The 25,175-nt window shown below is 38.9% G+C and overlaps 2 protein-coding genes across 3 annotated transcripts; one reads left to right on the top strand and one right to left on the bottom strand.

Moving 5' to 3' along the window:
* Window positions 1-334: 334 nt before the first annotated feature.
* On the bottom strand, window positions 335-16,697 carry LOC113683204 (uncharacterized). The gene is made up of 5 exons (XM_027200419.2): window positions 16,529-16,697; window positions 11,700-13,786; window positions 3,949-4,451; window positions 2,967-3,104; window positions 335-2,155 (listed from the first exon to the last, which is right to left on the bottom strand). The coding sequence occupies exons 2-5, from the start codon at window positions 13,690-13,692 to the stop codon at window positions 581-583; spliced, it is 4,209 nt and encodes a 1,402-aa protein (XP_027056220.2). The 5' UTR covers window positions 13,693-13,786; window positions 16,529-16,697; the 3' UTR covers window positions 335-580.
* Window positions 16,698-18,983: 2,286 nt separating this feature from the next.
* On the top strand, window positions 18,984-25,166 carry LOC149041757 (RING finger protein 151-like). Of its 2 annotated transcripts, XM_089214705.1 has the most exons (3): window positions 18,984-22,035; window positions 22,462-22,941; window positions 24,469-25,166. In XM_089214705.1, the coding sequence occupies exons 1-3, from the start codon at window positions 21,959-21,961 to the stop codon at window positions 24,683-24,685; spliced, it is 774 nt and encodes a 257-aa protein (XP_089070831.1). In that variant the 5' UTR covers window positions 18,984-21,958; the 3' UTR covers window positions 24,686-25,166. The 2 variants fall into 2 exon arrangements, with proteins under 2 accessions (XP_089070831.1, XP_089070830.1); XM_089214704.1 differs by having other exon boundaries at window positions 18,985-22,941.
* The last annotated feature ends 9 nt before the right edge of the window (window positions 25,167-25,175 follow it).

The raw sequence follows: 25,175 nt of genomic DNA, 5'->3' as shown, positions 1-25,175 counted from the left end.
TTCGTCACTGTTGTTGTGCTTTTTTGTTCAAGCATTTCAGTGGATTATGTTATGAAGGCAAAAATGCATTAGAAAAGGCTTCTCATAAGGAATATTCATTCACGAAACCCCTTTTGGGTTGACCACCTATAAACTGATGGGGAGAGGGAGAGGGGTGTTGTAACCTGAATGATACGATACGGAAAGAGCCACCAAGTGTTTGTTTGACAAGCATTGCTGTTTGGATATTGTGAACGCATTAGAAGCACACTTCGACATAAATGTCAGCCACACATGCAAAAGGGCTCAACGAGTCTACATCTGCCAAGTCAAGCTACAAAAAGACAGACCCATCTGATGAGAAAATATTTTTATTAGTAAGATTTGCGTCATCGATTAAAACACGACATCGTTTGGGTTTAGCCTCAATAACGGACAGTACTTGAGAAAATTAATAGAGGTTCTTATAAATGGATGTCACAACAAAAAAAATGTCACGGCTAACTTCTCAAACTGTCCGAAGATCTTCTGCGCGAAGGTAACACGTCTCTTAAATACTTAATATGTATATTATAATTTAGATAATTTGTAAAACTCTTTATTATAGAATAACTTCCTCAATCTCGTCATCAATATCATCCAGCGCATTATCTACAGCGCGTACATTTTTCTCTGTGCTTTTTCCGATACTTTGCAAATGTCTCCTGCGAGGCAGTAGAGAATCCTCTTGAGATACGTTAGATCTTGTAACATTTACTTTGTTTTCCCATGGGTAAGATGATTTGTCTTTTTTTATGGAGCTGTCTCCAAACAGAGGATTACCCGAAGGTCTGACTTCCTCATTTGTAAAAAGATCGTCGTCAAACAAAGATGCTGTTCCACCACCATAATTTCTTGGTCTGCGACCACGTGGGGGACTTGACTTTCCACCAATGTCACCGTTTGGTAGGCTGGAAGTTGCTGGCTCACGCGACCCTCCAAAAGAAGGGTTATAATCCCCAAAGATGACACCGTTTTGTTCTTTTTCAGTAGCGTTTTTCTTCCCGGTGCCAAAGTTAAGACCGCTATTTTTGCGAGCTGTCTCTTTATTCGAACCAAAAGAAGGATTATACCCTCCAAAACTCATATCGTCTTTATTGTCTCTTTTGGCGGCAGCCCTTCTGCCCAGTGTAGGTTTGTAAGTACCAAAACTTAGATCGTCCGACAGAGAGTCTTTCGTGTCCGATTTTTGGGCCTCTGGTTTTACGCCCTCCTGTGCAGCATGTGCAGGGAGACCATGATGAAGATTTTCTACAGTTTGTTTGAAATCGTACGAGAAGCGGCTTTGTCTCGAGCTGGCGCTGAACTTCTTTCTGCCGCCACTGGTATCGGACAGAATATCGTCATCCGAACTTGCCGCGATTGGAGGCTTCACTGGCTCCTGCTCTGTTTTCATAGGTTTATCGCTCTGAAGGAAAATCGGAACTTTTTTGGGTTTGTCTTCCACAGGGGGACCAGTAGTCCCTCCGGTTGCAAACACAGTGTCTGTTTTCTCGTTTCCTGCATCAATCGCTCGCATGCGCGCCAGCAGCATATCTTTCTTCCGTCTGATCTCAGCTTCTTCTTCAAACCGCTTTTTTTCTTCTTCTTCCTTTTGTTTCATGGCGCGTTCCTGTTCCTCTCGTTGTTTCCTTAATTGTTCCTCCTCTTCTCGCAATCTTCTCTCGTGTTCTTCTTCCCTTCGTTTCTCTTGCTCTTCTTTCCTTCTGCGCTCTTCCTCGTCTATGCGCTGTCTCTGCTCCACTTCCTCCTCGTGTCTCCTTCTCTCCTTAGCTTCTCTCATTTTCTTCTCTTCGTCTTCCTTTCCATCAACTTGGAGGACCCCACCATGTCTCGTCTGTTCAGAAATCACGGGAAGTTCATGCTTAATGCTGACTTTTTCAGACTTCTCATCTGTGTCCCTCCCTTCATCCGTTACAACCGAACCAGAGTCGCTCGCCGCATTTGTCAAAAATACATTTGTTCTTTTCTCTTTCGTATCTGGCGCTTTTTCAATGTGAACCGCTGGAGCAGTGATAGCGGGTGCATGAATGCCCTGGCTGCCCGCAGGGAGTGCTGGTAAATTTGGAACTTTCTTCTTCTTCTGTACAATATGTTGATGATAGATGTTCTTCTCATCCAATTCTCTCTCTTTTTCCTAGTGAAGAGAAAAAAAAGCTTTCACGTGAACTGGGAAAATAGACTGCTCAACGTTAAGTCACGTGGAGCTACGCGACAGCAAAGAAACAAAGGAAGCATCATCAGTGAACACACCTATGAAGTCTCAGATGTCAAAGAAAAAGGATTCTCAGAGACACAACTGTTTAAAAAATGTTTCCATTCTTAGAAGCTTATAAAAATTTGTTGACGAAATCACGTTTTTGTTGCATCGATTGCATGACAATTACCATATCATGCCTCGGAAAGAAAGAATAGGAAGAAGATAAATAGAACATTGAATACAGACTAGTTCGATCTACATGTATATCATCAAGGCCGACTAGGAGCGACAACAACTTCCGCCTTAAAGTGAGAGCTCAGTGCTTTCAAGTGGCTAAGAAAATCGAAGGCAAATGCTATAACAAATTACAAAGCACTTCTCAACACCACATGTGCGGCACGAAAAATTCACACATACAGATTGCGATTTCCTTGATTAGTTTGTACGTTAGTTTTCTGCCTAGGTCTTTTCCTTGTGTAAAATACATCAAATTAATGACGATTATTTTTTGCGAAGTTGTAAAGCCGTCCTCTCTTGTGCTAAGTCTACAACACTGATAAAATGAAGCAAATGCTACACATTTTATTTTCATAAATGATATTTTTTGCCACAATGCGCTCTCAGTCAAAGAGAGAAATGCGGCGTAGAATTTTATCATACATTCAAGCTGACAAGAGCGTTAAAACATGGCGAAATTCCTGCAAACCTTCATATGACAAAAACGTGAATGTGGAAAAACATTAATTACCTTCAATCTTTCTCGCAGCGAGCGGAAATCGTCTTGGACCCGTTTTAATTCTTCTTTCGCCTGCTTGTAGCGCTCTCTTTGGTCCTTCATCTCTCGCTGTCTTGCCTTGTCTTTAAGAGCGATAGCTTTTTCTAGATCCTAAAAACCGTGAGAAACAAACAGCTGAGTAATACATTTTAATGGCTAATTTATTAACGATTCATGACAGCACGTTTTTAGGGAGAAATTCAATTGACATAATAAGCTTTAGGGGGCAGTTAGTCTGTCAAAAGCTTCGTCATGGAGACACAAAAGGAGTGAGGTAAAAGGTTTTTTTTTGTTCGATCCAACGCTTATTAAGGTTGAAAAGTTGCTATGTGAATTTTACAAAAACATTCCGGAAGCACCTGGAAAACAAACTTTGCATAAAAGTGGTGCTATTTTAAGATTACTAATAATTTGATTATATTTAGGGACATTGTAATTTGGGTTTCATGCATTTTAAACCTTAACAGTTACTACTAAGATTCTTCAATAGTGAATTCTTTTTCTTTTCTTTTTTTTTTTTTTTTTCTACACCAGACAATCAGAACGAAGGAAAAAATATATCACAAGGAGCCAATGACAACAAGAGTCATAAAACCATATTCCAAGTGATCGAATCAGCCAATCGGGAGAAGGAATGTATAGTGTATGTCACGGGGAACCAATGAGAAACGAAAGCAAAAACAAGCCAACTGTCTAAAGCGCGGGAAAGCATGCGCGACCAATCGCAATCAGTTTTGATTTTGCATTTGATTGGCTAAGAAGGTGGCGGGAGTTTAAAGACCAATAACAGAGAGAGGCAAAAGGAATAAACTAATGCTTTCGACTGTCATCTAAATAATACGCCGACCATTTTCCTTCGTTAATATTATTTCTCTAGATCACTTAACTTCGGTTTTACGACACTGATAAGCCCCCTTCGTTTCTTATTCCCCTTGAGTCTTCAAAACTAACTTACCAATATCTTTTTGTCTTTTGTCGCTATTTCGTCCTGGACGTTCTCTAACTTTTTCGCCAAAGCCGCTCGTTCTTCAAGTTTCCTGTCCTGTGATAATGCACGAAAACTCTTGACTTTGTCACGCAATTTCTGAATCTCGGCGTCTCTTTCTTTAGATTCCCTCTCTTTCTTGTGCAAAACTTCTTGGTTTTTTCTCATTCTCTCTTTCAAAGTTCGCATCTCTGCGCTGTGCCTTTGAAGCAACATGGGCAAACTTGCTTCCTCTTCGTCGATTTTCTTAATTTGCTTCTCTTGTCGATGGCTCACTCTTTTCAGAGATTTATTCTCGTCCTTTAGTTCTTCGACTTCTTGCTGTAGTTCTTCCAAAATATTGTAAAGTCTTGAAACTTTGTGTTTGTTAGCAGACAACACGCGTCTCATCATTGAACTCTCCCCACCAGTGCTTTTGGTTGTCATCTTTGAGCTAGCCGATTGGCTTTTCTTAGGTTTATTTTTGGGTGCACCTAAAATACACAAAGAAAAAATATGTTTACACCCTAACATCAGTATGCATATTCTCCATTCTCTTCACCATACATTACCTAAGATGATGTCTAGGAGAATATTTTTAACAATCAAGAGCATCTTTAGATGGTGATTATTTCCTTTATTCTTGTGACTTTCATGTTTGATTCAGGGGGGATAGCACAAGGAGAAAGTAGATGTTAATCACTCTTAAAGGTCTATGGGTTGTAGAAGACAGAGATTTTGTACTTCTACTTAATAAATAACAAGATAAAGAGCAAGATTTGATAAGTTCCATTTAAGCTTAAAATAAAAGGACTTAAATTTAAAGGAGGGATTTGTAAAGTTAATATGTGAGTAAATGTGACAATGTCAAGTAAAATCTTCTTTATCCCATCACACATCCCATCTCCTACACAACAACCTCTCAATCATAGAATGCGACCCTTGTTTCTATGGATTCATTATCAACGCATCAGTAATGTTAGTGTCTGGTTTTATTTGAATAGTAATTCTTCTCACTTCTGTCATTCCTATTAGCAAAACAAAGAACAAAAAAAAAAGCAAGTGGAAGGTAACTACCATTTCAAAAAAGGCCTCATCTGACATTTGAAATGACAAAATCAAGCTAGTCTATGACCATTGATCTTGGATGCAGAGTAGCAAAAAATAAGCATGGGAATGAAGTTAAGCTAATTACTATTTCAGCCTGAAACTTTGGACCAATCGCCTCAATTTTTATTCTCTCACAGATTTAAATTTCAATCTATCTAAAAGTCTTGATTTCTTTCTCACAGCTGTCTTGGAATTTTGACTTCCTTTAATCTGAGGTTAGGGTTAGCTTCCTGAAAAACATCACCCTTCATTCACTATCTTCCAAAAGTCACAGATTCAATTCACTCAGCTCTTCTCAGTGAAAGTAGAAATAAAATAGGCTCTTGATGTACTATGTAATCAATCCTGTGGCCTCAATGATAATACCTGCATAGATGGCTGTTTAAAACATAGCTCATATAGCAAATAACTGCTTGGTATAAAATTTTAATCACAGCATGGTACAGTGAAAGTGGCTGAGACCCAATGAATTAAAAACAAATTTATACATGTACGTTCATTTGGAAAAAAAATAAATACATGTTGGAAAAATTTTTAGGTAAAAACTCAACCTAAACAACAAGTTTGTTCTTAAAGGGGAAAGGTCATAACACCTTAGATATATTCAATTTACCATTTGTTACAGAGACAGATCAGCAGGTTTTTGTACATGATGTATCTTAAGTAAAGAACAATTTGATCAACCTTAAACTTAGCCTGATTTTTATCAGATAAACCAACATGTAAGTTTTCAATATTCTCCCATTGATGCCTTGTGTCAGTTTCTCCATTTTCTCACTATGCTAGAATTTTAAAATTACCTAATATGATATGATCTGGCCTACAGTAAGAGGATCAAGGGAAAATTCCCTTAATCTTCAATAATTCAGTTATGAGTATAACTGTATGTTGGCATATGGCAGAGGTCATTATAGCAAAGCTAAAAAATTGTGTTTTGGAAATTTGATTGGCAGAACTTAAAACAACTTAGCATAGAATAATTTGGGTAAAAAATATTGGACAAAGACAAGCTCGTACACGCAAATATAAAATATCCTTGTTACAGAGGAAATCAACAAAAGTAACTAAAAATGACCAGTTAATTTATTTCAATACAAAAAGTCTCCTGAAAGGATGAAATCGCCACTTATAAACTATAAAATAAACGCTGTGAGTTTTTCTCTCCTTTGATTACAATTAATTATTTATATTGCAACTATATAGCAAGGTGTCAGACGTGTTGTAGAAACTGTGTACTGAGTACAAACAAACAAAAATGTATGCTTTTCGTTCCACCTCAAATTTCCCTCAGCGCCTTTTTATTTGAAACGCTGTTCCATGGAGGCTTTTATTATAGTTACGAACATAAGTAAACTTAATGGTCTCGATATCAAAAACTCGCCAGGACCATTTAAAATTGGTTTACGTCCACACATCGATTGAATTACAAGAAATTGACTAGAGCCTGCAACGGATACTGATTTCTACACCTTTTGTGAATAGCAGGTATTGACAATCAACAAAAATAACTTTCCACAATATTCTCAGACTCGATAGTGTTATGAGTAATGTCAAACAAAAATCAAGACCTCATAGGAATGAAAACCACATCAAATTCATTGCCGAAAAAGGCAAACAAAAGTCGGATACTGGAAATTTACCTCTGTTTGTGCCATATGCACTTCGATACGAAGAAAATGAGTCCCTCCTTGTAGATGCCTTTTTCGATCGTGATCGTTGTTTAGGAGGTGAATCAGACGGTGATCTCGAAGTTGATCGAGCCCTCTCTGATATTCTTGATTCGCGTCTCGAAGAATATCTCCGAGATCTTGTTGCATTTTTCGTGGGACTCGGGCTGTCAAAATCATCCTCGTAAATATCATAGTTGTCAGAATATTCGCCGGACATTTCACGTTTTTCCTGTAGTTTCTCCTTGGCGTGGAGACTTTCTCTCCTTGTCACAGAAATCACTGAAGTTTTCTTAGATCTCACTCGATCCAACGCTCCGAAATCTGTCTCATTATAGGACGAATTCAAAGCGATGTTTGACAAAAGCGGTGGATTTTCAAATTCTAGAGTCATAACAGGACTCTAGAGTTCCGATTGTAGTATTTTAAGGACAAATTCTTCGATCGATCGACAGCAATCTCGTGCAAATTCACTGTCACTAAGTGAGTAGTTAACAGAGCAGTACAAACATGGCGGCAGTCGAATGTTATGAGTCCGTGACGTCAGGTTGCCAAAACACCGCGTAGTCACGGAAACGAAAACAACTTAACTTGTGCTCAGGCTTCTGTCGGTTCCAAACAAAACCGCTAAGATGCCTGCCTTGTCTTGTGTTATTTCGCTCATGACGAGCTTTGCTCACCAAAAGAATTTATGCAAATGAGGCTGAGGCGGATCTGAGATCCGCCTGGCAATTATTAACTGTAAGAGAAGAACTGACTTCGCGCCCACAGAACGACCGAGGTGTTGCGGATGAATTTTCAGTAATTACGTTTTTGGCACTTTTCGGCGTCCAAATTGCATGGCGAGAGTAACCCAAAACCTTAAAGTAGACCCTTCTTGTCACAATACGAATGTTTTCCAGATAGGGACACGCGTTAATGTCAGCTTCACTCGCGTGATTGCATTTTTCAAGGTTAAACCCTCGCGTGGAACTAACAACTCAAGTTTACTTTAAAGCGCTCAATGTAAGCCAAAGAAATTTTATGATTTAACCACATCGAAATTTCGTTTATGAAGGATAATAATGGATCGACATCGACCTGGAGCGTCAGCTTCACTCGCGGGGAGTCAACCATTTTCTCTTGCCCCTTGCGCAACATAGAATGCAAATTTGCTGACCCACTCTATTGATACACACAACTCGACAGTCGTTAAGAGTTGAAAAAGATGAAGTTTTTTACCAAAACCATGTATTTCCGATTTTTAAACGCTAACAAAAATGTAGTAATGGTATGTCCACTCCGGAAAATAATACCGCAAGCAACAGCAAGCCCTAACCGCGATGAGAACACTCATGAATCACACAGCGCAACAGACCTCATTTTGTTTGTTTGTTTGGGTTTTTTCCGATAATATTGGCCTGTAAAGAAATATATAACGGAGTTTTTTTGCACCCTCCGCCGCAACCATATAATTGGCTAAATGTTAAGAGAGTAATATACTTTAAAGAGATCATTAAAGGAGTAAAATCTTTAAAAAAAATTTCCTGCTGGGGTTTCCTGGCGCGCCACTGCGAACACAGCGAACCTCTTGTATAAGGCTGCGAGAAAATAAAAAAGGACAAGTAGAAAAAGTTATTTACTCACAAATCTCTTTTACAATCTATGACCGATTTTACATCTCGTGTCTGAAGCAAGAGTTGGAAATGTAAATACAATTTAATATGTTACGAGAAGAGGTATTTTACTCGTTCGTAATTTTATTCCTAAACTCGTTATTTATTTTTAATTGAAACATCACGGGATTTGAGGACAGACACCACCAAGGCAAACACAACATCGACGTAAAAATTATCAGTCAACGGAACGTGCACTTATTTGGTTAGTCATCTCAACAGGAAAACTATCTTTTTTTATGTAAACAAACATTGCTTTTTCATCAAGACTTTTCGCGGTTAACGTTCAATGAAATCTGCAAAGGAAAAAAAATTAAGACAAGTAAATTTAATTATGTCGCAATTCATACTCAAAATTAGTTTGTCATAAGATGAAAACACAGTCTAAATTGAAACAACTCCCAAAGAGAGACACAACCAAATAAAAAAAGGAACGATTTTGCCTTCAGATAACAACAGTCCAATTAGAACTGACTACCCAAGAGAGACAGAACCAGGTGAAAAAAAAAAGAAAGGTTCTGCCTTCAGATAACAACAGCCCAAATAGGACTGACTACCCAAGAGAGACAGAACCAGGTAAAAAAAAGGGAAAGGTTCTGCCTTCAGATAACAACAGCCCAAATAGGACTGACTACCCAAGAGAGACAGAACCAGGTAAAAAAAAAAGGGAAAGGTTCTGCCTTCAGATAACAACAGCCCAAATAGGACTGACTACCCAAGAGAGACAGAACCAGGTGAAAAAAAGGGAAAGGTTCTGCCTTCAGATAACAACAGCCCAAATAGGACTGACTACCCAAGAGAGACAGAACCAGGTGGAAAAAAAGGAAAGGTTCTGCCTTCAGATAACAACAGCCCAAATAGGACTGACTACCCAAGAGAGACAGAACCAGGTGAAAAAAGGGAAAGGTTCTGCCTTCAGATAACAACAGCCCAAATAGGACTGACTACCCAAGAGAGACAGAACCAGGTGAAAAAAAGGGAAAGGTTCTGCCTTCAGATAACAACAGCCCAAATAGGACTGACTACCCAAGAGAGACAGAACCAGGTGAAAAAAAAAGGAAAGTTCTGCCTTCAGATAACTACAGCCCAAACAGGACTGACTACCCAAGAGAGACAGAACCAGGTGAAAAAAAAGGAAAGGTTCTGCCTTCAGAAAACAACAACTCACATACGAATGACAAAACCGGGAAAAAAATGAAAAAATGAAGGTTCTTCCCTCACGGAGATAAGTCAGGGAACTAAAGACTGATTACCCGAGAGAGTGGGTAAGAAATAACAAAAGAACGAGAGCATCTTTAGGATTCTGCTTTCGAAACTGCGAAATAGTACAGTACGATTAGTAAGAAAACACACTAACCTGCTAAGAGTGCGTCATCTTATAGGGAAGGAATATTTGAGCTCTGATGTCAGGGTTCATTCCATAATTAGTTCATCTGGCTCATGTTAGGTTTCAACAGTTGGATAATACACCATGTGATTTCAAGCATCTGTCACCTGACTATCACAGAAATAATTCCTTCTCTTGCTTCGAAAGCACAGAAGTAAAGGTAAACCTTGCTTTGCTGATTAAATGGTTTGGGCATCATCATTTTCCGCTCAAAGGTTATTAAGCAGCGAGATTTATCGCGCTTCATCATATAGCTCTAGAAAGAAATTATCAGGCATACAACCTTACCTAAAAGCCAAATTGGACAGGCCAGCGAGTAGAATTTCTTCCTCGCGAAGTAATACACAGTTAAGACCTTACCTTAAGGAAAGAACGATGGCCCCTTTTCGCAGATACCGCCGAATACACTCGTACCTTCGCACAGAATTTTCGCGGGATAAGTTCCCGCGCTTACCTGATGATTGAGACTTACTAAAATGATATTTTATACTGAAAGAGCTCCTTAGTATGGACGCCAGAAAAGTATTATCAAAATATCTACCCAATCGTTTCAAGTGTTAAATGATACTCTTGTATCTCCAGAACATACTGCAGTCGAAATCTCTCTTGGAAACAAGGTCCTTACCGAGCGGCTCACCGGCCTCCATGCTGACTTAGAGTCAAAGGTCTGATCAGAGTGAAATATAAGTTGGCTAACACAATTTAATTTTGGTATTGTCGTGACAGAACAGATAATCGCTCTTTGTAGATCACGGACAAAACATGCTGGGTACAACAACTGTTACTTGATAGTCATGTCACACACTACAACCAGGCTATCCTCAAATGCCATGACACACTACGGCTTAGCTAAGCTGTTCTTATCGCTGAATCATTCTACAATTATGAAAATTGCCATTCACGCCATGAATGCGTAGTTATTTCTAAAGAGAAAATTGTGCAAAAGAGTCCTAAATTTACGTAGCACTCCTAACGCGCAAGCCGCGCGGATCCTCGCGCCTGTTTACATTTTAATTGTTAACTTCGATTAATTTCACGCTCGAAGCCAAACACCTCGCTTTCACTTGCTAATTGAGCCCTCTCGCTTTACTTTGACAAGCCTATGGATCATTTTACGCATCCCTGGTGTGAATTCTTTTCTTGAGCAAAGCTCGTCATGTTGTATCGTTCAATTTAGCGTTTTTATTTCCTTTTTTTTTAGTTTTTTCTAGCTTGGAAATAAATACATACTAAGCCTACACCAAATCTACACTAAAGCTCGATCGTAAGAAGAAACCAGAAGAGCCACATAGAATCTTGATCGTTTATGACAAACGCTTAAGTTAAAGCGGTTTTTTCAGTAACATACAAGAGATTGTAAGAGACTATGGTAGAACACAAGCGATTGCAAATGGCGAGATCTCTCGACGGGGGTCAATCTTGTGAGCTTCTGATAGATACTGCGGATTAAAAAAAAACTAAACCAATCTTTTCAAAGACTCAAATTATAATTTTAGCACCATTTGTTTTTTTCCTGCATGTGTGTGTGGTCAAATGCCTCAGTTGCTTCAAAATGGGTCCGACAATTTTTTTTGGAATAATTTCTTAAAAAAAAATGGTATTACGCCTAAAATCTTCAGTTCTTCGAATTCAGCATCAAGAAAGCTTATCCTTAAATTCATCGTTGCACCTCTGAGAGAATAGTTTTTCCCTTTGTATTGTATTTTTGTTAGACAAAAAATAGAACCGTTTGGAGGCCATATTCAATATTTATCAGACTATAGTATTTTCTAATTCCTTGCTTACTCTTCAAATTGAAAAATGAGACCGACGAACTGAATAAAAAAAGTGAGCAACGTTCCAAGGGGTAACTTCTAGCAAATCATGTTCTCTTGGCCCGATGAAATATTTAATAATCAAAAGGATCAAACGTCTTCCCCTTACCATGTCGCCGAGGACGCATAGAAGGAAGATGCGACTTCTTTCCATAGATTACAGCCGGTGGATAATTGACAGCTGTCATTACATCAACTATAGATGTCTGCCTAGAGCGCTGACTTGTCGATAAATTACTGCGTGGAGACTGGACCGTACTTACAGGCCGTGTACTTGTAGACGAAGCGCGTTCGGTTTCCGCACCAGTCCACCGGCTGCTAACTCTGCCACTATGCTCGCTTTCTGGAGGTTTTGTGCTTGATTTTTCGTCGCCCCTACTTTCAGTTCGACTTCCAAAGAAAGCAGAATCACTTGTAGATATTTTGGTGCCGTTTTGAATGTTAAAATTGTCAAAGGAAACCTGCTTCACTGGTCTTCGTTTTCTGCGAATAAGTTTTTGTTGTCGTGTGTTTAACACGTCGGAATTATCACTGCTGTGCGAGCTCTGTTTTTTTAACTGAGGTCTCCCCTTAAAATGAATATCACCAGTTTTCTTCCCCGTTCTTTGTAAAGCAGGATGCTGCTTAACTACTTTTGTTTTGTCTATATTCGTCTTTCCTTGCTTAGCATTGCGCATTTTTCTGGTCATCAATCGTTTGCGAACGTTGTCTTTCATCGAACAATCAACAGCTTCTGTCACCTCTTCCACGTTACTAGTCACACGGCCACGCTCACCAAACTCAGCCCAGTTTTTGATTGACACATCAGATCTCCTACTGTTCGCAGATGAAGTTAAAGCATTCCGTGAGCTGCTGCCCTGTCGGCTCAGTTCTCGGCGATAAAATATCGTGCTCTCTACATCATCAAACTCGCTTACCGCAACAGTCCGGGGTGTTGCCGACCTTCCGCTGACCTGTCTACTATCCGGAGGGGTGTTATGACTCCTTTCTTCTTCTTTATCTGCATGTAAATCTTCAGCTACAGGGTCTTCTTCCTCATCTACTTTCACCTCATCTCCTTCAGTTATCACATGTCTGGCAGCTTCAGTCTCTTGATCCTGTCCTTCACCTTCGCCTTTTTCTTGGCCGGGGCTTTCTCGAGGTGACTCTTCTGTGGAACTGTTGAGTGATTCAGGACTCTCTTCCCCGTCGTCACAAAGAGTAGGGATGCTACTTACGCTTGCGTTTAAGCTGCTACTGTAGTGAGTCAGCTCGTCTTCACTTTTTTCGGCTTCTTCAGCCTCCTCTTCGTCCTCAGTTTCGTCATCGTCGTCATCAACTGAATAGTCATCATCTTCATCATCTTCATCACCCACTGGAGAAGATGATCGAGTAGATGTACCTGTTTCATTTGTGTCTTCAGCGTTTTTAATGTCATTTTTGGCTACAGCCGTAACTACATCGCTTTCGCTATCAAGCGAACTAGATTCATCAGAAGATTCATCAGAATTATCATCTTCGTCACCCTCACCTTCTTGTTCGCTTTCACCCAGTTCCTTCTCAGATTCATCAGCGTTCTCGCCGTCGTATTCATGGCTTCCCTTCTCCTTTTGAGAAAACTCAACACCTTCTTCTTGTTCAGACAATATATCCTTCTCAATAAGAGCTGAATTATCACCTTTTGGATTAGTTTCTGGCTCGTTTGCAGCAATGTTGTCAGAAGGCTTATCGCCTTCCTCTCCTTCGGACAATTCTTCTTTTTCAGTTAGAGCTGAACTATCAGCTTTTGGCTTAATCTCTACCTCTTTGGCGGCAATTTCCGGCTTGGAGTTTGTCTTCCTTTCTTCATTCATGTCTTCAGCAAAATTCGTCGCAGAATCGCCTGGTGATTCCCCTTCTGAAAACTTTTTCGTTTCGCAACCTTGATTTTCATCAAGTGAGGCATTTAGCGCTTCTTCCCTATAAAATTTGATACTCTCACCGTCGCCAGCGGAACGAAGGCTTTTTCCACTCTTGGATCTTCTTTTGGTGTTCCTCAAAGATATCCTATTTGACGTCGTTTCTCTCTGGTGTTTCTTCAAATTTTCTTCCGTTAGAGGAACTGGGTGTACTTGAGTCAGCATAATTTAGTCAATAGATTATATTTTGGAGCTGAATTCCCGTTTCGAAAGCCCTTTCATTCTCCTACATCTCTCTGTTGGGCATTGGCGGGAACACCTATTAGAGGATGAAAATATCATACAATTGAAATGAGAAGAATACAGTGCCCATTAAAGCAGAGAGGAAATTTCCTCGCTCGCTACCTTTATATGCTAGAGAACAGCTGACTTAAAGAATGATTTAAGCGAACTTCTCGTGGCAGATATATGTAGTGCGCGCAAACAAGTCGACGAAACAATGAATCCTCCGAGACAAACGTGCAACTAACCTCTAAAGTTTCCGCGCGCTAATACGATGGTTGCCAATAACATTTAACAGGTTGCCAACCGGATTGATGCAAAATAAAGCAATAGCAAAATTATTCCTCTTGAATTCTTACAAGATGATTGTATTGTAAGTAACTTGGCTTAAAATAGCAGCTTCAATTTTATCAAAAAAGTTATCGGTCAATTTCGATCTCTCAAACTGCTGGGCTTCCACAGCGTGAACAAAAATCACAGATGTTGCCAGCTTCAGATGCTTTCAGGTAATATTCTGTTCGCTATTTATTGTCTAGGGACTGCTTATACGTCCACTAAATTACACTCTGACATGATGATCGTTTTAAATATCCCATGAACAAATCCCGGAAATTTATCAAATATGCGTTTTTTCTATTTACTAAGGATATTACAAGGCCGTAATCTGCGATAACAATGAACTAGCTTTTAAAGACACACCAGAGCGCCTCTCTGATCAAAACTTAAAGTGAACAAAAAGCCTACAGGTACATGGGGTTTTAAATGATATTCCCCTGAGTTTTTTCTCAGCTCAATGCACGAGAATTAGGATTTACGTGCTTTGAATTTAGCAATATATCAATGAAGTCATACAGCTTTTTGAAATTGCACAAATGACGTATGTGTATTGGTCTGGAATAACACCAGGTATTTTTCAAAAATGAAGTGTTGAATACCAAAGAACACGTCTTTTCAGTCACCGGGTTATCTTACAAAAGGAACTTTCGAAGGTGTTCCCAAATTCTGAATAAAGAGAAGCTTAAGATGTTATTCAGAACTTCTTTGTAATGTTAGTCACCATGGATATATTGATATCCTCAATATTGAGAGATATAAACCGTGTGATAACTTTCCGAGTGGTGAATGTATCGTTTCTTGCGAACAGTCGACATTTGATTGCGAATATCTCGTCATTATCCACCAGTTATATATTAAAATTCAGAGCAAGTGAAAGCTCACTAAATGGAACACGCGTCGCTTAATATTTTCGGTTTAAGACTGAATTGAAAACATTTGGTGAAACAATGCATTTCATGGAAGTGCAATTTGATAACTGTGAAATATTCGAGTTGGCTGTATGAGCAATTTTCTACATATTTTATTTTAAATTTCAATTCCTTTTCATCCCTTTTTTATGATAAAGCGAATTTATTTTTTATTTTCTCCTATTTCACAGCTTTTTTTGCTGCATTTTCATGAATAAGAATGAAGTCAATTAACATTCTGTTTCTATTTAGAAATGACTTAATTTAACAAAAATTGCTTTCAAAATGTAAACATGTGAATCCCGGCGCAAAAATTCTTTTCATCAGTTAAGTGAATATATGCGTGCCCTTTAGAAATCTAAAACAAAACCAAAATACTACTTTATTTCTACTGACTTTAAAACGTTTTTTTTATTTAAATGCATTTAAATAAAATCTTCCCGGAAATACTTTTGTATGCAAAACATGATTCATTGAAAACAACAATGCATAATGAAAAAATTTTCCTGAAACTAAACACCATTTCAACAAAAAAGTTCTAAAACTTCGTATTTTCCTTCTCCCATTCAGTTGTTTATTTTTTTTTCAGTTTAGAATTGGAATTATGCCCTCTGAGAAATCTGTATTACCCGCTGTGAAGACTTCATATTAAAATTTTGGTGTGGCTGGACTTTTCTATTCGAAACAAACTGGTTTCCGCTCAGTTTTCAAACAATCGCTTGGCTTAGTGCGTCAATTAAAATCATTACACAGTAATCGTGACAACGAGACCACGGAAACTTCTTTATCATCGTCCTCAGTTATAGCAACGAAAAATCCTAGTTTGTGTGCGCTTTTGTACTACTGGTGAAATTCACCTCAGTCTGCTTTCAGCACAAAACTAACCCAAACACTAACCTGTTACTTTAGCAATGTGCGTACAAAAATAATGTTAACACTACCTTACATTTTTTTCCACTGAATCGATGTGATAAGTGTAACGGTGAATGATTAAAAAGCCGATAAGGGAACTCAAATTGACTATAGGAATACGTTTGCGGGAGCCACACGTTATCTGCTGTGAAAAGTTCTTGTCTTACACATCAGCTTCAGTTCTCAGTTGTCTCACACGACGTCCGTTTAAAAAAGACATCTAGAAACAAATGCAAAGAACTGAATCTAAATAAATCGTACATTTATTGATTGCACCGATCCAGTTGCGACTACTCTTAACACGATTATAGAATTTGTAAACAATTCGAGAAGCCGCCACGATTCGGTTTTGACTGATATGTCAAACATGTGCTACGAACTCTATGCTTTGTTATGATTTCTATAAATTCTGAGGAATACATGATACAAAATAGTGAAAGTCGATTGACAAATACAGATTTTACTCCAACCAATTGATACCAGCTGGCCTGCCAGTGCTTTTTTTCATAACTGATGGTACAAGCTAAATCAAGTGTTGACTTCTTCCGAAATGAAGATATTTTCAATGAAGCGAAATATCTGCATTATATCGTTAACCTTCGAAACACAAACATATTTCATACCTTTCTTCCAGGCAGCTGTCTTTGATTTTAAATGAATTCTCTAAGAATTAGAGTTTCCTTGCCGTTTGTGATCGGCTATCGAATTCAATTTCTAGCTTGATACCGAATCTAATAATTCAGTTCACCTCTGCGGCAAAAAACTATTGAAAATCGTGCTGCTGGGTTTCAATCGAGTTTCCAGGGTACCCAACAAAACATAAAGAAGCGGAGAAATGTGCAAACCTTATTACAATCGAGGGCCGCCATTGGCCAGCTAACAGATGCCAATCATCCAACGTACAACCAATCTCATTAGTTCAAAATATACTCGCAGATGGTTTTTTTTCCACAAACTCTTTTTTAGATAATTTTACCAATGTCTCTTGCAGATATGTTGTAAAGGTTGTTTATTTATATTAAAATAGAAAATATGCTGAAAAATCGGATAAAGATTCTGTAAGGAGAGACGAAAAATGAGATTGCTTACAGCGGCCAAAACAAGTTTTCTGATACGTATGCCTTTCTTGAAATAGCAACTTTTCAATGACTGCCTTTTCGTTATGCTGGCTTTAATACGCGCCGAATGTTAGTTAATAATGGAACTGTTGTAACACTATGATAAATAATTTATAACAAACACAGATTAGAGTTCTAAACTTAACCTGCACCATGACTTTTATTCAAATTATGTTCGACAAAAGTCGAACATAATTTGAATAATATTCAATGTAGTTTTAATTATATGTAAGAGAAAGAACGGAATCTCAGAAAAAACTTCAAATAAATATCTTTATAAACTGTTCCATTGTCATTCAGTTCACACTCTTTCGTGACTTCGAATCTTGCTAATTACCATTATAGTTAGCTACTAGTTCTTACGGAAAAGATGCTACACATAATTTTTTTTGTCTAATTTTTTTGTGAATATTTCCTAGCTTGATCAGTATTTAGAATCATCCTGTACTGTCAACATATCAACGAAAGCATGCATTTAGTTCTAGCGCTTTACTCAAAGTGAACTTTTTTGAAGAATTTTCGTCACATTATTTTTCTTTCAATTTTTTTCCTTTTTTTTTTCGGTGAGCCGTAAGGTTTTTTCTAAAGCCAGTACAGGTAGGAGAATATAGATGATGCCTCAAACAATTATCCAAGCCTGTCCTTCGGGGTTTGGGAAAATTCGTAGAAAACTTTTGAAACCTTTTTACAAAATTTGCGGTGAAGCACTGGCAGCATTGTGCAGATATAGTCAAAAACCTCTGGCAGCATTGTCCCAATACAGTCCAACCTTGATTATCCAGATTCCTGGGGACTGAGCTGAGTGGTCCTAATAAAAAAATAGGAATAGTCATATTTATGATTTTCAGTTTCGTCACTAAAGATACATTTTACTCAGTGACGTGTTACGTTTTTCAGAGATGGTCTGTAGTCGAGCTTTTCCACTCGCCTTTGCCTACTGTATATTTGATAGTTTGTTGAAAAAATCCAGGAAAAAAATCATTTTTTTAAGCAGTCAACATAGTATAACACTTACCATCGTCTCCTTTCAAAACGAAGTAATAACATTAATTGTAGAAATCCATTTTGATTGACCGTGATTGTGTTTGCTTTACCAGAGCCTCTTCTAGGCACTGTTTAGGGAACGAGCAAGAATCGGAACGAGCTATAAAGAAAACAACTTTTATAACATAGCGCGCGTGTGCTTGCCCCATGTAAGTCCTATTGAGCCGCTATGAACAAAATCTTTATTTACGCAAGCCCGTGCGTAAATAAGATGACGTGAGCATTTTTTGTTCATTGTCGCTCTGTTATAAAGGAACATGCTCATGCTTTTAGCTGTGCGTATATCGAATTATGGATGCACTTCGGAAGTTTGGAGAGCACTCAAAAAGCTACAGTTGCTCTCGGCTGCGCCTCGAGCTACCCTTACGCATTTTTCGTGCTCTCCAAACTTCCCGCGTGCATCCATAACTCGATATACGCACGCTAAGCATGAACAAATTCGGATCAATATTTGTTTCTGGGCAACCGAGCTCGAAATAGGTGACTTGAGCTCGAAAGCCTATCCGAGCTCGAGTCACAACTCGACTAGAAGGATCCTGAGCAACCGAGCTCGATATAAGTGACTCGAGCTCGAAAGCTTACCCGAGCTCGAGTCACAACCTTTGTAATCGAGCTCGAATCAAATCGAGCTCGATTTGGTAATCGCGCTCGAATCAAATCGAGCTCGCGTCCGACCAAGCTGAATAATATTTGTTCCCGGGCAACTGAGCTCGATATATATTTTTCTGGCAGGGGGAGGGGGGGGGGGGAAGTGCGGATCATGCTCGATATAAGACTATCATGGGGAAGAGATAATATTAAAAACTATGGTGAAGAGAAAAATTTTTAAAAATATTTGGTTTTTCCTGTTTCAAAGCTAGCGAGGACATGATTTCCAGCCGTGTGCCTAATATGGGGGTGGGGGGTGGGGAAAGGAATAAGGGGGAGGGGAAAAGGAATAAGGGGGGGTGGTGGAGGCGGGTAGAGGGAAGGGGGGGTTTGAAATGATGACTTCTTGAATTGAAAAGGATTTCTGTATGTCTATAGCTTGCGTGACTGAATGTTTTTTTTCGTTCAAGGAAGATTTATGCGGCCGAGCGTTAGTTTATTCCTTCACATTCTCTCCGTTACTTCGCCGCTCATTCGCGCGGTTCTGTCACCCAAAACTTCCACCAGAGTGTAAGTTATGCAAGCGTCGTCATCCCCATATCCTTAGTTTGTTTTTCATGGTCAGGAAGCCTATAGATCTGCTCAGAGACAAAGCTTTACATTCAGTTAAAAAAAAGGTTACATAGCTTAGGCCAGACTGATATGTCTCCATGTGATTTCTCTTTTCCCAGAGTATAAATAGGTAGAGATCTGTGTGGTGGAGCAACTGCAGGATTAAACGATGGGTCGACCAGGGTTGTTGGGTTTGTGATTTTTTGGTTAAAAGAAAGAAAGAAATGTGCACTGTTTGAAGATTTGTGATGATTAAATTTGTGGCAGTTTTTGTTTCGCTAGAAGGCCGTTCGCAATGCTTTGGACAGTTTTTGTTCTCTGTAGGTGAGATTTTTTTAAAGTTTTGCATAAAAATAGGTTTCAAAGAGTTGACGCTTCTCTTTTGTTGAGGTCGGCCCGCCAAACGACCACAGCGCCGGCTTTGTCGACCGCTTTAATAACTATTTTTTGGCATTTCATAAGACTTTAAGCGCCGCCCAAGAGATGTTGAAAAATTTGTTGTTCCGATTGAAATTGCATGACTGCATATGCATCAGGCTATTTGAAAACAGAGGAGATATATCTCGCAGGACAACTCGTAGCTCTCGCCTTCTAAACATCCTACTTTTTAAAACAGCATTTGGACAGAGAACAATTAATTATTGAATGGTTTCCTCATGCAACCAGTTGGACGATTCTTTTAAACTTTGTTACTCAATATAGATTTTAAACGCAGATTAAGAAGTCAGCACCTGGAACGAATCTTGCGGTCCTAGTCCTTAAGCTTGCAACCACCAGCTTTTTAGACATCTAGATCTAAAATTTTTACATTATACATTGAATTAAAGCTTGCAACAACCAAATTTTTAATGTTAAACTCTAACCACCAGATTTACATGTAAGATTAAAATTATCAATTTTTTTAAAGTAACTTAAAACATGATGAGGGGGGAGGGGGAAGTGCAGATCATGCTCGATATAAGACTATCAAGGGGAAGAGATAATATTAAAAACTATGGTGAAGAGAAAAATTCAAAAATATATTTGGTTTTTCCTGTTTCAAAGCTAGCGAGGACATGATTTCTAGCCGTGTGCCTAGTATGGGAGGGGAAAAAGAATAAGGGGGGGAGAGGGGGTAGTGGAGGCGGTAGAGGGAAGGGGGGGTGGAAATGGTGACTTCTTGAATTGAAAAGGACTTCTGTATGTCTATAGCTTGCGTGAATGAATGGTTTTTCGTTCAATTAAGATTTATGCGGCCGAGCGTTAGTTTATTCCTTCACATTCTCTCCGTTACTTCGCCGCTCATTCGCGCGGTTCTTTCACCCAAAACTCCCACAAGAGTGTAAGTTATGCAAGCTTGGTCATCCCTATATCCTTAGTTTGTTTTTCATGGTCAGGAAGCCTAAAGATCTGCTCAGAGACAAAGCTTTACATTCAGTTAAAAAAAAGGTTACATAGCTTAGGCCAGACTGATATGTCTCCATGTGATTTCTCTTTTCCCAGAGTATAAATAGGTAGAGATCTGTTTGGTGGGGCAACTGCAGGCTTAAACGATGGGTCGACCAGGGTTGTTGGGTTTGTGATTTTTTGGTTAAAAGAAAAAAAAATGCGCCCTGTTTGAAGATTTGTGATGATTAAATTTGTGGCAGTTCTTGTTTTGCTAGAAGGTTGTCACAGTGCTTTGGACAGTTTTTGTTCTCTGTAGGTGAGATTTTTTTAAAGTTTTGCATAAAAATAGGTTTCAAAGAGTTGACGCTTCTCTTTTGTTGAGGTCGGCCCGCCAAACGACCACAGCGCCGGCTTTGTCGACCGCTTTAATAACTATTTTTTGGCATTTCATAAGACTTAAAGCGCCGCCCAAGAGATGTTGAAAAATTTGTTGTTCCGATTGAAATTTCATGACTGCATATGCACCAGACTATTTGAAAACAGAGGAGATATATCTCGCAGGACAACTCGTAGCTCTCGCCTTCTAAACATCCTACTTTTTAAAACAGCATTTGGACAGAGAACAATTAATTATTGAATGGTTTCCTCATGCAACCAGTTGGACGATTCTTTTAAACTTTGTTACTCAATCTAGGTTTTAAACACAGATTAAGAAGTCTAAAATTTTTACATTGTACATTGAATTAAAGCTTGCAACAACCAAATTTTTAATGTTAAACTCTAACCACCAGTTTTACATGTAAGATTCAAATTGTCAATTTTTTTAAAGTTACTTAAAACATGATGTTATTGATTTTCAATTGTATAATTGTCTCTATAAAACTCTCTTAGGGATGTGTCACTGAAGTTAATTGTTTATTGTTCCTTGACTTGAAACTATCTTTGTTCGAGTTGTTAAAGTCCTCATTTGGCTGAACCAAACCTCGAGCTCATCTTCTCTGTTCATGACCACCTTTTGTAGCTTCCTCAGAGGCTTGTCAGACAACTATGTTTTTGTTATTTTCTTAAATAAAATAGCAAAATTATTCATCTCCTACCTGCTATTACTAAACTGTTCGCATTATCTCATTCTCGGGGGCGTGACATGGTCATTTGCGTTAATTGGCATAACGGAAATGCGACATTATATCACCATGGTGATGAATCCCAAGTAAAGGTTTATTAAGAATCCATAACTTACTTGACGTGTCATTTTCATTTTGCTCCGGTGACGAAAATTTACTGTGTGCAGTCCTTACGTCGATTTTCCGATTTATACCTACAATGTCTGGCCTAAGTTCCTTTAACGTCGCAACCGAGCCTGGAGATGTCCTGGACCAAAGCTTACTATGTCCGATATGGTAAGGCTACTTTTTTCCTTTTTGAAGTTGGAGTTCTGAGTCATTCGGTGTTCGAGTTTTGGCATTTCAATTTCGAGTTAAATTGAACATTGCGAGGAAGGAATTAACGAGAAACGCTCTATGAAGGCACAAATCGTTGTAGTTTTATTTGAACCTAACCCACCAGAACTTGAACTAGACTGGCAAGTATATTGTTAAAGAAAGATGTTATTCAAATTGGAACAACAACAACAATAAAAAGCTACTATCAAAAATTCTCAACAACGAAAAAACGCTACCTGCAAAATTTCTCGGCTACTCCAAACGATTTCATCTTTGGACTATGGCACCGTTTGCTTTGACTTGTTACGCATTGCAGTTCAAATTTTTGGCACTTTTTTTTTTTGCACAAACTACAATTTTTTTGTCGGTTCTGTTTCATTCCAGTAAGGAGTTGATGAATCAGCCCGTATCCATGCCTTGCGGGCACAGTGCTTGTAAGACCTGCCTTCTGGAGATGATCTCCAAACAGAGCATTGGCTCGAGACCTTGCACCTGCCCGCTCTGTCGAGCAAGGATCGAAGGGGACAAGTTAAACGTTAACGTAACAGTTAGCACTTTGATTGGAAGGATCCAGGTGCGTTGCACTAATGTCGGCTGCTCCTGGGTTGGAATGCATAGCGAGAAGGAAACGCACATGGACACTTGCCCCTTTTTGGTTATTGACTGCCCCAATGGACCTCGTGGCTGCTTGGTTAAACCAGAGAGGTATGCGCTGAACCTGCACATAGCATCCTGCCCCTTTGAAAAAGTCCCTTGCTTTCATTGCCACATAGGAGTGGAGAGATCGACACTTGCTAGCCACGAGGACAACTGCCGAGAAATTCCACGGCCCTGCCCCCTTCAGTGTGGAGAACAGTTACCAAGGTAAGTTTGTTTGACAGCCGAGGCACTCGATGCATTTCTAGTTAAGGTTACCCAAAACTAGACAGTAAGACACACTTACAAACGTAATTCGAGATCCGAAACTAACAGCAAATTTAAGTCGATGCATAAAGCGATAGAAAGTAATTGATAGAAACAGTTGAAACGGTTAAGCGATAGATCTGAATGGTTTACGGTCGAGTCGCCCGAAGTCATGACGCTCGGAACCTGTGTCGTGTTGCCTGAAAAAAGTCGGCGGCCGTAGAATCAAATAATTTAAAAGATCAGATTTTCAGACTGTAATTAGACAATTAAACGAGAAATCTTTTTTATTAAAGCGCCATTTGTTTCCGACAACACCATGAAGATTCTAAAAGCATTGTTCGTTTCTAACAACAAAATGAAGCGGTTTTTTTTTTTCACTCGTTTCGTACCACAGACTTTTCGTTAAAGGCTTGAGAAACTTTATCTTTGTTTATGACATTGCCATGAAGACTTCGACTGCACAGAAATCGATCGTTTGTTCAGAACTGAGATATGTTTGAGTAACGATTCGGAAAGCGTTGTTCCTTTCTTACAACAAAAGGAAGCGTTGTTCGTTTCTATAGCAACAAAATGCAGCACACAGGCCTTTCGTACTCTGTTGATTCGTACCCAGTGGGAATCGTTTCGTTCCCAACCCGCTAGTAGATTGGCACTCAGCTGTTCAGAAACGTCGCTTACTTCACTCAACCTAAGATTGCGAATTATTAAAGCGTTAAACCAGAGAGAACTATCGATCCCTGATAACCGTAGTTTTAAACTAGCGAGAAAAATCGTTAAGTAGTTCTAAAGTGAACTGAGTCCTACACCGAAAGGGAAATGATACTATCAGACTACTATTGTTAAAAAAAAAAACAGTCACAAGCTTAAACCATAGAATATTGTTAAAAAAAAAACCACACTTACCATACGCAAGGTAGTAAGTTATTTGTTACGAAGTTCGCAAATAGATACAGCAGAACTTTATTTGCATGTTACTCGCTTGACTTTTTACTAAATCGTGGCACACGATAATCGAAATTTATTTATTACGGTTTGGAGCCGCTTACGCAACGTCCATGTGCTTTATTTTTTGTTATAGAAACGAAATACGCTTCCCTTTGTTGTTAGAAAGGAACAAAGCTTTTAGGTTCGCTTCTCAAACATATTTTAATTCTGACTATATGATAGATTTCTTTGTAGTCGAGGTCTTCTTTGTTTAGTCTGTAAGTTTTTTTTTTCGGGTGACGATTGCATTATTTGACAACACAACTCAAGTTCCTGGTCATTTCTTTGTTTACTTCTTCTGGAATTTGATGTGTTATCAAATAAAAATCCGCGCGATGATGACTTTATTGTGGTGCATCGCTTGTCTGCTTTACAATGTATGAACACTAGGAAAAGGATTACTACCCAATCTTGTAACTGTAATGGCTTGATATTTAGTTGAGCAGACTGTTTGTTCAAAGTCTTTATTGATGCATTTAACTCATTTGTTCATGTTTACAGATCGCACATCCACCTGCACCTTGGCGATTGTCCACAACGTGTGGTAAAATGTACAGTAAAGGGGTGCCACAATTTTTACGCGCTTGAAGAGGAGGCGGAACACGATGAACAGTACCAAGAAAGTCACCAGGTGCTGCTGAAGCAAGAGGTGGAGAGGCTAAGAGGAATAATATTTGATCAGGTGGGTGACGTTCGTCCGATTGTAAAAAGGAGATGAATTCTCTGCGAGAAATTTCATCGGAACAAGCTGCTACAGATGTTTACCTTGATATAGTGTAGCAGTTATAGTTTCAGTTTATTCTTCTGTATCATGGCTGCCGCTCTTTTTTCCTCAATGGTCTACATGGCAAAAATCTAAATTTTTAAGAAGATCTTGTTGTTTCTGTTACTGCAGCAAACGAAGAGTGTTACGATTTACCTGGTGTGATAAACGTTGCCAATGGTTACGTTTCCGAATTCTGTCAATTGTAAAGCTTGCGAAAGGCAGTATAGTCAGTGCAGTTGTCAATTTCACTGCTTAGTTGCAGTGGCTTGCGCGCTATTGTTTACAGAGGCGGAGTTTTGCGTATATTAATACACTCGCGGGAGTTTTAAAAATCGGTCAACCGTGCTTCTCGACGTAAAATTTAGGGTGGCCAAAGGTTGCTTCAAAAAAATCGGTTTTGATGGTACTTCTAAGCCTCGTACGGCAGAGAAAATTTTCAAAA

Source organism: Pocillopora damicornis, chromosome 8 (assembly GCF_964200805.1).
Source record: "Pocillopora damicornis chromosome 8, jaPocDami1.2, whole genome shotgun sequence".
NCBI lineage: Eukaryota > Metazoa > Cnidaria > Anthozoa > Scleractinia > Pocilloporidae > Pocillopora > Pocillopora damicornis.
This window is presented reverse-complemented; position numbering and strand designations above follow the sequence as displayed.

Excerpts from the sequence above, each read along its gene's own strand:
- LOC149041757 (XM_089214704.1), top strand. The coding sequence starts at position 22,358 with ATGGCACCGTTTGCTTTGACTTGTTACGCATTGCAGTTCAAATTTTTG. Across the intron at positions 22,942-24,468 it reads TGTGGAGAACAGTTACCAAG|ATCGCACATCCACCTGCACC; the intron begins GTAAGTTTGTTT and ends TCATGTTTACAG.
- LOC113683204 (XM_027200419.2), bottom strand. The coding sequence starts at position 13,692 with ATGCTGACTCAAGTACACCCAGTTCCTCTAACGGAAGAAAATTTGAAG. Across the intron at positions 4,452-11,699 it reads TATGCGTCCTCGGCGACATG|GTGCACCCAAAAATAAACCT; the intron begins GTAAGGGGAAGA and ends TGTGTATTTTAG. Across the intron at positions 2,156-2,966 it reads CGCTGCGAGAAAGATTGAAG|GAAAAAGAGAGAGAATTGGA; the intron begins GTAATTAATGTT and ends TCTCTTCACTAG.